General features: G+C 39.7%; 1 protein-coding gene across 3 annotated transcripts in view; it reads left to right on the top strand.

Annotated features, from left to right (window-relative positions):
* COP1 (COP1 E3 ubiquitin ligase) overlaps positions 1 to 15,761 on the top strand; it is a 123,034-nt gene that overhangs the window by 25,643 nt on the left and 81,630 nt on the right. For all 3 annotated transcript variants that reach the window (XM_038143848.1, XM_038143849.1, XM_038143850.1), the window contains 3 exons: positions 4,824 to 4,881; positions 8,289 to 8,403; positions 11,789 to 11,924. In XM_038143848.1, the coding sequence (XP_037999776.1) occupies positions 4,824 to 4,881; positions 8,289 to 8,403; positions 11,789 to 11,924 (309 nt within the window). The remainder of the gene's footprint in view (positions 1 to 4,823; positions 4,882 to 8,288; positions 8,404 to 11,788; positions 11,925 to 15,761) is intronic.

Raw genomic sequence — 15,761 nt, 5'->3', positions numbered from 1 at the left:
AAACTTTATGTGAACAAAGAAGTCATCTGAGCCTGCATTTGGATGAGAAATCTGCTCTGAATCAGATGCCATGGAAAACCGATGGCTTTAAATGTCATGTGAATTAGTAAACTTGAGTCATAAGCCTTTGCTGTGGAATAAAATATTACTGTTATTTATATGCTACCTTTTCTGAACATTGTGCTGTTCTGCTTGGCGTATGAAAGGTCTTAATTTGGTATGATATTGGAGTGCTCTGGCTTCCCTAATCAGCATGGATAGCTGAAGGTAGGGGCTCCGATCAGAATTTGAAATGTACAGCCTATTGATTCTGTTTATCTGCTGTCTGTTTTGATTTAATGAAATGCCTTTCCAATAACATAATTTCATGTGTATTTTTGTGTCTGGAATATTGCATAGTCTGGTTTCTTGATGATAATAATGCAGATGCTTCTTGTATCCAAGTTGTAAGTGCCAGAGTTTGAAGTGCTCTGCTTTACAGGCATGTCTTTTGCTCTAATTTCAACAGGGCCAGGTTATGTTATTAAGTGATCATCTCTGCTATCTCTTAGAAGTAGAGTTCTCTAAACTGTCATTTTCTGTTATAAAATTGTACTGGTAGATTTTTTTGCAGTTAGCAGCTCTAAACCTAATAGCCCAGAAGTAAAAAATGATCAGATTTCTTCCCTTACAGAGACTTAAATACAGTGCTTTTGTGAGGAACCCAGCAATATTGGCTGGAATTTCCTACCAAGATGCTATTTCTGGACACAGAGACCAATATCTCTCATATTTCTATGTAGCTCTGGCTGCCCCTGAGGGAGAGGACAGGAATATGATCACAGTGGATGGGAACAGCATTTCTAATTCAGTTCTTCACTGCTTCTTCTATTCTTTTTGGGTACAGATTTGTTTCTTGATATGGGGTATTGCTGTTTTGCCAAGAAGCAGTTTTGTGAAACGGATGAGATTCTTGTCAGGTTCTACTACTTTTCTGGTTATTGGCTATTAAATAGATTGGTTTTACTCTGTGCTACTGATGCTTGGGGTAAACTTGAGCACTGGTTGGGCAACATCAATTTGTTAGATGTTGGATTCCTTCAGGCCTAGAAACCTTTCTCTTTTAACAGGAGATTCTACTTATGAGTAGAAATGTATCTCTGTTACTTGAGCTAAGCTAACAAATAAGCCCCCAAGGAACTTTTTTATCTCCTGAAGGCTGGAATAACATTTTGAGCCCAGGAATTTCAGTAAAAGAGTTGAGGGGGGAAGAGTCTGCAGTGAGAGCTACCCTGGTTTCAGTCTACTGAGAATTTATGCCTCTTTATGCCTCTTTATTTCATGTCCTAGGGGTCAATCAATCTCAGTTCTTGCATTTGAAGATGTAAGATAGTATCAAAAATAATTGTAGTGATCTTTGGATTGATGTGCTTCACCTGGGTCTGCTGGCAGGGAGCAGTGGGATGGAGCCATGACGGGTGCTGAGACCATGGACTCTTCCTTTCTTCCCTGCCTGTCTGGGTCCATCTTGGCTGTGTCTTGAGGTTTGGGGTTTTCTCCCTGGTACAGCATGCCTGGGGTGTGATACAATAGGATATTTAGGTGTTTTCTAGGGAATGTGGGATTGCCTTTTTCTCTCCACTTTAGAAGACCCCTTATCTTTTCCTTGGTGACATTCCTGTGTTAAGAAGTAGCCTTGAGTGGTAGAAGAGAAATCAGTGTGTGAAGGAATTATCTGAACAGGCATCAGTTGTTCCCAGAAGTTACTCCTGTACCCTCTATCCCTGCCCCATTTTGACAGTTTTATATATTTCAAGTAATTTCATGGGTGTGAATTACCATAAATTAGATTCCAGGAAGGTCTACCACTTGAAACTAATTTTATTTTCAACATTAGGTGAAAGTTTTGAAGAATATCTCAACGTTCCTCCTTGGCAAGAATGCTGCACAACAGCTAATATGAAATATGCTGATTTTTTTTTCTCTTAACTGAAATATTTAATCTCCAGAGTGCATTTTAGAGATGCCATGAACCCCTAAGAGTGAAATACAAATATAGTTTGGGATGGATTCACTTCCATGCTAAAATGATATTGAACTTGCAGAGACTCTTTAGCTTATCAGTGAATTAAAATGGTGTGTTTAAATTGAAATATAACTTAACATACTTAACACACTGCTAATGAAATATAATTGTATAACACTTTAGTAATGTGCCTTATAAATAGTACAAGGTTATCACAGACTAGTGCTGAGAGGAAAAAAACTTCTTTAGCCTTTGTATTTAAAGTTCAAGAAAATAGAGTTCTTTGGAATTCAGTTTTATCTGGTCTCTGGTGACTTGCCCTTATTCATCTGCTTCCTTTAAATCACACGCTTGCTTCATTAATTTTCTATTTCTTTTCATTGTTTGTAGCTTTTTCCCCTCCCCATTTTTAACATCTTCAAAATGTGAAATTACTTCGCCTTCCCCCAGCTTCCTTCAGAAGCTCTTCAGCAAAAAACCCTAGCCCAGCTATGATGTTCAGCACATCCTTGGCTGCAAGAAACACGTGTTTTCTCTTGTGCCTACACAGGGTGTGATGAAACATTAAATTGGGTAATAGCACAGTGCTTGTTTACAGTGGTGCCTATTGCTTGGTTTGTATACTAATAGAGAACAAGAGGGGAAGAATAAGGGAAGAGAACAAATAGTTCTGTGTACGGCTTTTCTGAACAGGCGTGTGTGTTATTTCTGCTCCCAGTAAATGGTGCAAACAGAAGACAGGAGTAAGCAGCTCCTCTGTGATGCTCTCCAGGACTAATAGCAATAACAAGCTATCACTAATAGGAGTCTGAAGGAAAATTCTGATCTAGAAATGAGTTGCTTGGTAACTCTGGTTCAGTTATTGAAATCCTGATCCTCCTTCCCCTCTATTTGTTCTAATTACCTCCTCCCATCCCTGTAATGGGGTTTATAGTCTGTGGGTTGCCTTGTTTGTTGTTGTTGTTGTTCTGGGTTTTTAAATGTCATATGAGTGTAGCTGAATTTCCAAACTGAACCTAATGTTACATCTTTTAGAAAAGAACTTGGAGGGCGCTGTAATTTTCTGATGACTTGCTTTCTGTTTATTGAAAGGAAAAACATTCAAGCATATATGAGTTAACTCAGCTATGGGCACAGCACAGAAATGTCTTTGAATTTGTACTCTGGTTAAGGGAGATGACGTCTACGCTCTTGAAGGCTTTACATCACCAGACAAGCTGCAGCAAAACGAGACCAGACACACTAAGTCTCAGTGTTTTGCTGTTAATTGCCACTGTACCTGTCTCAGAGTGCAGTACTTTTTCATTGCTTTCCAGCTGAATGTGTTATTCCTGCAGTTCTGGCAGGATCTGCTGTCCCTGTTTCATTATGTCATGCAGCCACATTCTAATTTAAAGTTCATTGTCCTCAGCCATGCCTGAAATGGCTCTGCTGGTTTTTCCCTTACAATAGCTTCCACAAATAATGAATTTTGTCCCTCAGATTTTCTTTGTTTGCAGCTTTTGTCATGCCTGGAACAGAAGTCCAGTCAATCTCATTTTCCAAGTTAATTTTTTAAGTCTCATCAGTGGTTATGTCTCATCTTCTGTTTCCACTTCCAGGGGAGCTTGAAAACATTCAGAGAAATATTTAAGCACTGGTACCATTGGTTCATTCTTCCAAACTTGCAGGTGCCCTTCACAACATTTCAACCAAACCAATTTGTTTGTGACCAAGATTCTCAAGTTTACACATGAGTTCTGTCAGCTGCTGCATAAGCTGGGATTGGTACAATTATCTTTGACAAAACTAAGACCTACAGCAGTGTTCTAGAAGCTTTTCAAAGAAACCTTTAGCTTTCCTAGGCAATACTTAAAATTTAAGGTTATCTCATAAGAAGGATGAGAATAGTGAGAACAATGATCCCAGCTACTTTTTTCTCTGTCCAAGTCAAATGACATGGCAGAAGCAAAGCAGTTAAAAAGATTTTTTAGAAATTAGTTATGGTGGTTTTCATAATGTATTCTGCATAATCAATAAAATTGTGTTCTTGTATGCTAATCTTTACCTGTCCTGGAGGTATATGAAATTTCAGTGATAACTGTGCTTTTATCTGGCTCTGGTGTCTTGCTGTGGGAGCTGAATTTTTTTGCCTGTATGTCCAAGAGCACTGAACCACCTGTTTTCTGCTTGTCTCAGGAGATCTTTTTGCAGTTTTGAAAATTAAATTCTATCGAGTTTGCATCTTTATGCTGTGTTTTAAAAACAGTGATTTAAAAGGTGTGTGTTGTGTCATTATAGATACTATAATATGTTGTAGTATTTTCTAATAATAGTAATCCTGGCTGTCAGTATATTTTTAGGTTATTTCTATATTTCCTTAATTGTCTGTTTAAACTAGTGTCTGTCTTACACTGATTTCTCTTGCTTTTCCTTTTCCAGTGTTGATTCAAATGCCAGAGCATTAGACTTCTCTATTTTCTTTCTTTTTTTAAGGAATTGAAAACCAGTTATTTTCATGTCTTGTGTTATTTTCAGAATGTCTTGTGCTGCATATTTCATGTGAAAAATATGCATTTGCATTCTAATTAGAAATTATTTGACTGCACTACACATAATTGTGTGTGACAACATTCTGCTCTAGGAAAACTCTGTATTAAAAAAAAAAAAATCGCTGCTAAACCCCCAAACAAAATAAAACCTTGTGTTCCCTGTCTGTAAAATGGATTTCAAAGGCAAGTATGCTGCAGAATGTCAAGGAGGGAATAGCAAGCAGGTTAAAAATGATAAAGGATGGCTGTGCAGTGATTTAAGCAGACTATTTCTTTTATTTTTGCAGTAGTATTATTGACTCCACCGAGTATAGCCAGCCTCCAGGCTTCAGTGGCAGTTCTCAGGTAAGATAATATATAAATGTCTGCATGAGGGGGATGGGAGGGTGAACGTGGAGGTTGGGCAGGGTTGAGGTGCACCTTAATCCATCTCCAGAGTACAGTTGTGTGAGAGAGACCTGGTGTAATGTGTTTAGACATCTGACTTTCCTCTTAAAGCTGAATCTTCCATGGAAGAGGGGATATAGTTTGCTCTTCATGTCCCATGTGGGCAGCACTGGGGAAAGGACATAAATCCTTGACCCTTTGCCTTGGCTTAAATAGCTGCAGATCAAGCTTAACTTTCAAAACAAAAAAAGAATCTCCAGGCACAGTTACTTCATTTATCCTCATCAGAGCCTTTTACAAACCATTATAAATTCATATAGAGGATAAAAAGTTGCATATAGAATGGAGCTGTTTGGCAGGCAGCCTCCAAACTGTCTGATCGGTAGGGCCTCCCAAATTCCAAACAGCACTTCTGTACTGCACCTTGGAGGGATTCAGCTGGGCAGGGAAGGTGACACTCATACCCAGCTCACAGTTCCAAAAAGGTTTTACAGCTTTCATTTGGGCAGATGGGCTGCTGGGCACATTCCATCTGTGCCTTGGGGTGTGGTGGTGGACCATCCCTGGCACACACCAGCATGAAACTGGTAAATTAACAGGTTGAAGTGCTGTTGAATCTTATTTGATTTAAAGGAAAAAACATCTGGACACATATGTTTAAATACAGCTGTGTAACTAATTGGTAATGAGAAAATTCCATCTATTAGTTGTGGGAAAATGCTTGTTGTTCCTGCTGCTCTGGTCTTTGGAGGTTTTTGCTTGAACAGAGTTGTTGTTCTGCCACATTTCAGAGGCTAGGTGTAATGTAGATGGGGGTTTTATGTTCAGGACTCTGATGTGCTACAGTGTATTTGTTCTCCAGTGACATTACTTGTCTCAGTACTTCCTATTTCAAAGCCCAAATTAATAGCATAGCTATCCTGCTGGTGAGCTCACAAAACAAACAACCTAGACTTTCTAGTCATTCTGTATGACAGCCTTATTTGTGTGAGAATAATCTTTTTTGTCCTCAAATGTGATTTCTTGTCCTCAAGAGTGCAAGATCTGTACTCTCAAGTACAAATTTTCAAATTAAACTTGAATATATGTTTGGATGGGGAGTTCAAAGAGAACTCTTGAAGTTAAACACTTCTGTTCAAAGGTAGTCTAATTTCAGCAAGACTTTAGCATAAAAAGAGTTTGAAGAATATAAATTAAATTGTGAGGGTTTTCCCTAATTATCAGTCATGGCAAAAATCACATATTGGGCACTGCTGGCAGTAAGAGTTACCTAGGATGGACTGCATGGCTTTCCTTTCTCAATATAATTACATTGCCTACAAACATGTTGTTAGGGAAGAATTTATATACCACAAAGCTCTAGGACAGCTTTCTTCCAGAAGATGAGCTTCTGAAGTAAATAGTGGACAACTCACTTGGGCCCTGGGGAATTCTGTGGGTAGTATTTAATGGCAGTACCTTTTTTCTGCTAGAAATAAGGAGCTTGTGTGCAGCTAAGAAGCTTTTTCACAGTTTTTAGAGGAGTCTTTAGAGTATCTGATGGAGTTCAGACAGTAAAATCACTCCTGATAACAGGGGAGTCCAATCTGATATTCTCAGCTAGGGCAACCATAGTAGTTTTAGCCATTGAATAAAAATTGCTGGGATGTCTTTTCTATCTTTCCTAATTTTTGCCTCCTGTTGCCCAGTATTGCTTAGAAAGTAGTCAGGGAGCAAGCTTCACAGAAAATGAATGTCTTGTTTTTTGGCAAAACATGAGCAGGTTGAAATGCTTAGCTGGGGGTGGTCTGATGGCTGTGGCTTCGTGCCCCTTGCTTGGTTCTCTGCACAGCTGGGTTGCCAGGTGCCAGCCTGAGGCCTGCTCCACAGGGATCTTCCTTGAGAGACAGCAGGCAAACTCTTACCCGATGGATTCCATCTCAGCGTGGGCTGAGATCTGGCAGATCAGGCTTGGGTTTGGGTTGTGTCACTCATTGTGGTTCAGGCAGCTTGCCTTAACTTGAGACCAAAATGATTGTTCAGTGCCTGAAGTTGTCTCGAGCCCAAATCACTGCTGATGTGCTGAGAGAGGCTGGAGGCTGGTGCACAAAAATTACAGGAAAAGTCTGTAGAAGTGTTCTATTAAATGTTTTTTAGAGATGTAAAATTTTAGAAAATGGTACTTGAAAGGTATTGATGTAGGAGCGCTTCCCAGTGTTGTGTGTTGAGGTTGGAGCTGCTTTTGAGATGAAACAAGCTGTGAGGACCATGGGTGCTGTCACAGGCAAGTGTGAGCCACGATGTCACTGTGTGGGAAGTGGTGGCTTGGAGGTTTCACTTCTTGGGGTTTGCTTTTTTCCTAAAATGTTAGATTGCTTTTCATACAGGTGCAAACAAAATTGGAGTAGGCTGTAAACTTACTGTGTTCTCATTGGCTTGGTGGGTGGCTGTAATGAGGACAGGCTGTTCCCCTGCATGGACTGAGGGGGAGTTGGACACGGAGTGGGTTTTGTTAGTGCCACTCAGTAGCATTACAGGCCTTGTACTTGCTCAAGGATGTTGTTCATTAGGGAGCTCGATGGTTCTTAAATCTTTTAAAATTTAGCTTTGAGGATGTGGTATGTGAGACTTCTTAAACAGAACCTAAAGCAAGGAGTTCTCTGTGCTTCTTATATAGTAGAGGGTTTCATTCCTTTTCATCGCTCGTGATTAAAATGGTGAGTACTGCATTTTCTGTGTTTGCTCCTGCAGGAAAGATTACTCACGTAGTTTAAATCCTTTGCTCCTACATCTCACTATTACTGTTTGGGTAGGTTAGGAAATGGCTTTAATGATGAGCTGCAGGAACTTCTTTTCAATTAACCTTTGAACTTCATGCTGTCTTTTGCTTCTGCTTTATTTGCTTAGTTTTACAGAGTTACTGAGTTGCTTCAAAAGAAGTAATTCAGTAACTAACTCATTAAAATAAACATTTCCTTCTCTTTTAATGAGCTGTCTGCCAAGGATCTGGGGAGTATTTGTTGTACAGTCTGTTTGATTTGTGAAGCTGGAAGTTGGCCTATGCTGTCTATCTGTATAAATGCTAGACAGGACTCCCCAAGGTTTGGGATTACCTGTCCTGTATGTGAGGCCAGAATCACTAAATTTATTAAGGTTCAGGAAACAAAAACTGTCTAAAAGCAGGGATTTGTTTTATGTTGTATTAAAGCGTGCAGCACAGGACCCTAAGAAATAACTGTTGACAGTGCCAAGGTCCTTCATTTGTCTTTTTACACTTCTGACCTATTGCATATATTTTATAATTGCTTATAATTGAGTAAAATCTGTAGAAGTGAAACCCAGGCCTGGCTTTTAACTTTCTGAAGTGTTGTCCCTTCCCCACTCAGACCAAAAAGCAGCCGTGGTATAACAGCACGCTGGCCTCGCGACGCAAGCGCCTCACAGCTCATTTTGAGGACCTGGAGCAGTGCTATTTTTCCACCAGGATGACTCGTGTCTCGGGTGAGTTCTCACGTGGCTCCACTTCTTATGTCAGGTACCTCTTGCAGAAAAGCTTTGCTTTTGAGAGAGCAGTTTTCTCTTCTTCCTTGAATAAGAATGTGGCTATACATATTTGTGTTCCTCAGATCATCCCGTTTTGCTATTCTAGACCAATCTTTGAAGTTGCTAAATTTGGAAAACTTAATCCTGTCACTTTGGAGGGGCATATGTATTGCTTTGTAATCCCTTACTGTGAAGGGCAACATCCACAATAAACAATTTCTCTGGTGTCTGTTTGAAGATGAAAATGCCTGAAAGCAGTGGTTGGGTTGTCTTTCCACTAGATGTGGTATACACTCAGTAGTTAAAAACATTGCAATTCAAATGCTACAGAGGGATAAACATAAATGGATACATTCTCCTGTATTTAGCATGCAAGAGGACACGTGGAGTTTATAATTTGTTATCTAGATTGTGTCTTGGTTAACAAATGGTTCGGACTATAGCAGCTGAGTGTGCAGCAGTGCTGTTGTCCCATGGGGCACACCTTAGATTTAAGGCTTGTTTTGTAGAATTAGAAGCTGTTTTCAAAATTGCCTAGATTGCCTCATTCATAATTGAGTAACAGTGTGACAGCAGCTAGAGTAATTGTTGCCTAGTAGATGCATGGGTCTTAATTACCCACAAGATTCTCCTGAGAAATGAGAGGGTCAAATAACTGTGTCTTGAGGGTGAGGAAGGTTGTTCTGTAGCCCCTCTGGAGGAGAAACCAGCTTGGCAAGAAAAGCTTCAGGCAATGGACTGTGGCAGGCAAGAGATTTGCAGCACTAGGCTTTGAGCTGCAGCCCGTATTGAGTGTGACAGGCTGCAAGGATAGCAGCCAGCCCTCAGGGGATGGGAGACACCACTTAGGAATGAGAGGAAACCAGGCACAGGTTGCTGCAGCAAAGTATTGTTACTTATAGCCTGGAAGGCAAGGAGCAACCTCCCAAGGCAGGATTGCTGGGGTAGAAACCTCTGCTTTTCTCTTCTCCATGAATTTCGCTTCAGTCTCTTTAAAATAAATAAGTTAAAAGTAATTTAAAAGTTAATTAATAAATGGCTCCAATTATAAAGGCTGCAGCATGTCTTAGGGGAGCTCACTCTTAGAAGTATTGAGAACATGGATTGGCTCAGTTCTCATTGTGCACAGCAGAATGATTTTTACAAGGAATGCAGCATGTTGGGAGGTTACTGCAATATCTGAAAGACTGGAGAAGCACATTGCATGTGTCCAGCCAGATCCCTGTGAAGTGCTAGCAGGTGCTCTGCAGAATGCACTTCTTCACAGCTCACACTGAGATGTTTTCATGCAGAGCTGTCTTGGTGATGCATAACTGTGTTTATGTAAAAATAAAACTTATTAACCAAGGATAACAAATGGGGCTCTTCCCAGCATTCCCTTGTAGAAGGCATTCTTCTTCATAATTGGAACTATAAATATGAATGCAGTGAAATTGGTTTTTTGTATTTGTGTGTGTCAGTTGCACCAAGAGCAGAGGATTTGCAAGTGCAGGTTTTCTCCTAAATAAGGATAACCTATGATACTTGATTAAGTTTTCCTCTCCTGAGTCATTCCTGCATTTTGACACATTTTAAATGGGATTTAATGTGGATTTAAAGCTTTTTGCAAGAAGTGCCTCTGACTGTTTGAGCAGGGAGTGGAGACATAACATTACTGTAATTATCAAATGGCCTTGCACTTTGACGGGGAAAATGTCTTGAGAAATAATATTCGGTTTTCCAGGCACACACAGAGAATAAATTACAGGAGGACTGTGTGCTTGATCTCTAAATGAGGGAAATAGAAGGGTAGCAGCTATTTGTCCCTATCACAGTGCTGAAGGAGAAGAGTCTTTGAAAAACCCTGACTGATGTTTGTGTTGCTTCTCGAGCTGTTTCCTGCAGTGGTCAGGTGCTGATGATGTTAATTTAGAGCAGCACTTTGTTCATTTTGCACCTTTTCATCCCTCTAACATGGGTAATGTATTTGCTAGTACCCCTAAGCATGCTAATTACTAGCCTTCACTGCTCCTTTATATGCTCAAACATTAAACAGTGCATATGAGGGACACTTCAAAATGCCTCACAAGTATAGACATAACAATTTCTGATGGCAAGGAATTACCAGAGTGCAGAAATGATTATTCTCTGTGTTTTCCCATAAGAAATCACAGCTGGATTTTGCTTTTGTAGATCAACATCTCTTTTTTTCACCCTGGTATTTGCAAGCCTTTCTAATAAATGGATCTTGTTGTTTCCTTATGCTGCTGCTAAGGCTAGCTTAACTAGTGGGTGGAATTTCATCTCTGTTGTGTGTGTGTGGTTTCTCTGCTGCTGCAGTGGATGCTGAGGTGTGCAGTACCTGTAAACCAGCAGCGTTAGCTGGAGTTCCCCTAAAATGCACTGGTGCAAAAAGAAGGTGAGGGTGGAAGCATTATAAAGAAAGGATTATAAGAATTGCTGCAAATTTGGGGGGTCATTATGAAGCCTGAAGGCACTACCTGATGTTTGGCTGTGGATATGTGATTGTATTGGGAATCCAGATTTACCTGTGAGGCATTGCTGTAAGTTAGGAATTTTTCCTTATTTACAAAATACTAAAACTTAAAATGGTTTAAATAAAATTATGTTTCTACCAAGAAAAGTTAGGACTTCTGAGAATTCAGTGAATGACTTTCAACTATCTACACTGCAATTTGCTTTTAACTTTTGTAGTAAACTGTTCCATTTCCCACAGAATATTTATCATCATTATTCAAGCTGGCTCAATTTCACCTTGTCTGTTGAAGGTCATAATTTTCACAAAACTTCTAGTACAGGGAGCCTTCTGGTTTCATGCTTGTCTTCCTTCTCCAGCCCAGAAATGATTCTCCCTTAGCTCTGTTGCTTTTGGAATAACAAGAGAAGTATTTTTTACTAGAAGTATTTTGAATGTAATTGACACCAAATGTAGACATACTGTAACAGAACAGGGAAAGGAATGTCCTTTCACTGCTGTTGAAAACTAGACATGTCCTTTGCACTGCATTTTGATATGCTTAAAAGTTTTTGTTAATAATCTATATGGCCTGTGGGTGCTGAATGTGAGTAAAATAAATGAGCTTACGAAATTGTATTTGACTTCTAGGCAGATTCTCAGCACAGTAGGTTCACCCAACATTGCAGTGGAGGGATTTCATTTGTGCTCTGAAAAGCTCATCATGCCTTCAGAGAACGCTAGAGATGAGAGAGCCTGGTTCTGACCAAGAATCCTCCCCACATAACAAGCATCACGCGCAGACATAGACCTTGATTTTTGTGTTTGCTGTTGAGTTTACCTTCTTACTCTGTTTCTGCCCCCTCCAATGTTGCTGCCTCTTCCTAGATGACAGCAGAACCACCAGCCAGCTGGATGAGTTTCAGGAGTGTCTGTCCAAGTTCACGCGCTACAATTCTGTCCGACCGCTGGCAACGCTGTCCTACGCCAGTGACCTCTACAATGGCTCCAGCATAGTATCCAGGTGGGACACGCTGTGGGGCTGACCACGTGGGTGTGGGCTGCTGAGGCTGGCTTAATAACTTATATTAAGCAAGTTATCGTTGGTGTATATGTCAAAAATACGTATTTCCCAAAAATAGTTTTGCCAGTATGTGACTGCATGCGATGATTTTGTGGCTATCATTGATCTGTGAAGGCACTTAGGTACTTCAGCAGTACTTTTTATTCCTGTTGGTGTTGGTCAAGACCAAATCTAGAACCTTTGAGGTGCCAGTATGTTGTACAAAACCTGTTGTCTTTGTGTTAGCTTAGTTGTGTTGTAAGTGATGCAGTTCTAGCATTTTAAAAACCAACCATCTTGTTTGGTAGTCTTAAGAATCTCTGATGGTTTTACATGTTGTTGGTAGGTCCAGTCACAACGGCAAATATTAAAAAGCTGAGTTGTTTTTAGCTGTGATTGCTTGAAGTCTTGGGCTTTGGAAGCTGTTTGTAGTGCTGAACACTAGTGAGGGGGTGGTTGTAAAGCCAATGCAACACTTCTGTTCTTGCCAGCAATTCCTCTGTGTCCCAGCTGTGCCGCGTGATCATGTCCTGTGTACTGCTGCTGAAGCTCACCTGAGCCTCGTGTGGACCAAATTTGACACACAGCTGGTGAAATGCTTTTGACTGTCTTTCAGCAGAATCAGTTTCTTCTAGTTCAGGTCCATGAACCAGCTCCCGTAGGGATCAGGCTATAATAGACCTCATGAAGAGGATGGGAATTGCTGCAGCACTAGCCTTAAACTGGTTTCTCCCACCCTGGGGGTTTTGCTTATTTGTGGTAGTTTGTCTTTGGAGCTCTTTGGGGTGGAAAAAATGATGGAATATCTTAACTAGGAAATCTCTGCATGGCATATATACAGGACCTATTTGAGCTTCTTGCAAGCACATTTCACTGATTTAAATGTTTGTGCACAGCAGTCTCTTGAGAGAAGTAGTATCATCCCTGTTTTATATACGGGCAGCAGGAAACCCAAAGAGACATACGTGAGGTCTTGGAAAAAACATTATGTTGACAAGATAGATAGATTAAACTTGGGTTTTCTGACTTTTCATGTAGTGCCTTACAAAGGGGCCACACAGAAAATGACAGAAGGGTTTGAATATTTGTTGAGGGACCCCAAGAAGTTTGTACTATTGAAGAAATTGGAGGCATTGTATAGCACAGATTTTGTTTAAAGCAGCATTGATTCCTTAACTACTGCAATATGTAGCAGGAATGTGTAATGTCCGACTTAGCCAGAGGTCAGAGCACAGTAATCAGGAATCTGACGTATATTTAACCCGCACTGATTGGGTTCACACCAGCTGCAATGAAATGCAGATGGGAATCTCACTGCAATGTGGACAAACTTTCTCAACTACTAGTTCAGCATGGATTGGATTTTGCTCCTTTGCCCTTTCTTCTCCTTGACATTCTGCAAGAGCAGCATTTTTGTGGTATTTGCTTAGAAAATGCTGGAAGGACAGTAAATCACACTCATGTTTGAAGGCATTCTAATTCTTTGGTGAAATATAAATTTGAAATTATGTGTGTTACTGTTGTGATGAAGATGCAGTGAAGCCTTCTTACAAGCCAGTCCTAGTATTGATAATTAAATTCATTTTACTGAAAAATAACTTGTTTCCAAGTCAGTGTTCTCCCCTGCTCATGCTTTTTATTGATCAAGGCATTTGAGAAATTTTTAGGGGTTTTAGCATGTAGGCTAAGACAGTTCACATCTGAGCATGTCCTTGAGTGCTTTGGTAAAGCAGTTTTGCTGAATGTGCTGCTGCCATTGTTCTTGTTGGCTCCTGGCTATTCAAACAGCTCCTGTTAATCAGAATTTGTTAATCAAGATTTTACACTTAGTGTGTGCTGGCCAACACAGGCTGGTGTTCACCTTTTTTTTCATTTAAACTGATAGCCTCAAGTTGAAAGAGTCTGTGAAACTAAATAAGATCAGCTTTTAGGTATTCACACATGAGCCAAATTAAGGTACTTAAAAAGTGAAATAATGCTTTTAAGGTGCTGTGAAAAGTTTTATTGTTTATGTGGTCCACTGTGCTGATCTTTAAAGGTTTTCCTGGGTGTGCAGTAAGAAACAGTGATGAAATAGCAGAAGGTTAAATCTTGGTGTTTAGCTGTTGCTATTGAGACAAATGGATTTAAATACAGAGTTGATACAAGACTAAGAAGACTTGTATTTGTATTAATACAATTATACAATTATTAATACAATACATTAATACAACTACATAAGAAGTTTTCATAAAATTTTTAGGCAGTATTTTAAAGGGCTCTTTTAAGTATACTTCAAAATACAAATAAAACTGACCGGAAGTTAAATTTCCTTCTTGTTTTTTTGTTTGTTTTTTTTTAATAACTTGCTGATACAGATGGACAGAATACAAGAGGTTTGGTTTGATTGCTCTAACCCTACATAAAAGTCACAGATGACTCCAAAAGATCTGCTGGCTTAAACAGCTTTTATTTTTTTTAATAATATGTATTACCTTTAGGTTCACAAAGGAGAAGGATGTAAATAATCCTTATCTGCAAAACACTGATGTTTAGAAGTGAAATAAAATTGGGTTTATGCTGACTGGGTGAAAAGTGTAATTAAAGGCTGTGTACAAATAGGCTGAAAAAACTGTGGAACTGGGCAGCAGCAATACCCTCCTGAGAGCCTTGTGGTGAGAATGTTTATGGATGTCTGGACTTAACTGTGGACTAATAAAATACTACAAACATATGTATGTTGTGTTACTAAAAAAAATCTGATTAAACTTTTAGGAATTCTCCAGTTGCCTTTTAAAAGAGGAGGCAAAGAAGGAAAATTTCAACCCTTTGTCCTTTTTCTCTCATTTTCTTCAAGAACACCAGATTATTAAGAAATATGTTCAGGGAAAGCACATTTGAGGCTTTGCTGTTGCAGGTTACTGAGTTTTGCTGCAACATCAAGGGGACTTCAGCATGCTTGCAGTATGAATGTGCAAGTATCTCAGTATGCTAAATGGCTTTTTAATACACTCACTTCTCTTAAGTACAAAGTATTTACAGTTTTCACAAGTATATTAAATTTTGTTAGAATTGGGCCAAGGAATAAATTTCCCATTTATTATGCCCCCAGACAGAGCAGTTGTCAGAGCTTAACTTTCCTTCTCTCTGCTGGCAGTGGCAATAAATGTAAAGTCTTTCTTTTAAAGATGAGTCTGTAAACTGCTGCGTTAGCATTACAATGATTCATGGAGAAAATTGCTTTACCACTGTCAGGGGCCTTCAGAGAATAATGTGGCAGTCTTTCATATCTGAGAAAAAGAGCAGCAAAATCCAAGAAATGTACCACAACGAGATGTCTCGCTGAAGCCTGGGTATCAGAAAGCTGCTTCTCCCTGCTCCATGAATCCCAGCTTTGGGAACATGAGTAAACTCTAAGGGCTGGGGGCTTTGTGTGGGTTTCTGTCATTGGCTCAGACTTCAAATTCTTCTAGATTCTAGTTTACTGTTTCTCTGAAAGATGGATAGCTGACACTAACTGTATCTAAAAGCTCAGTGATTCACAGAGAGGGAAATAAACAACTTGTTGTTTTGGCTGGAGAAGCCTTGGTCAACTCATCTGTTGAATCATGATCCAGTGTTCAAAAATGGCATCCTGCCTTTGGTATCCATTATATTTTTTCCATTGCTTGCTCATTGTTCCATTGCTTCTAAGTGATGAACAAGATGTGGAGAGGGATCTCTTAGCATCCAAACAGTATGATTAAGTCTGTTTCAAGATTGCATTTTTGTTTGTTCACCCTTTCAGTAGCATGACCTGAATTTCTTTCTTCAAAGGTG

The sequence above is a fragment of the Motacilla alba genome, chromosome 8, assembly GCF_015832195.1.
Source record: "Motacilla alba alba isolate MOTALB_02 chromosome 8, Motacilla_alba_V1.0_pri, whole genome shotgun sequence".
NCBI lineage: Eukaryota > Metazoa > Chordata > Aves > Passeriformes > Motacillidae > Motacilla > Motacilla alba.
The sequence above is the reverse complement of the archived record's forward strand: the minus strand, read 5'-3'. Positions and strand labels throughout refer to the sequence as shown.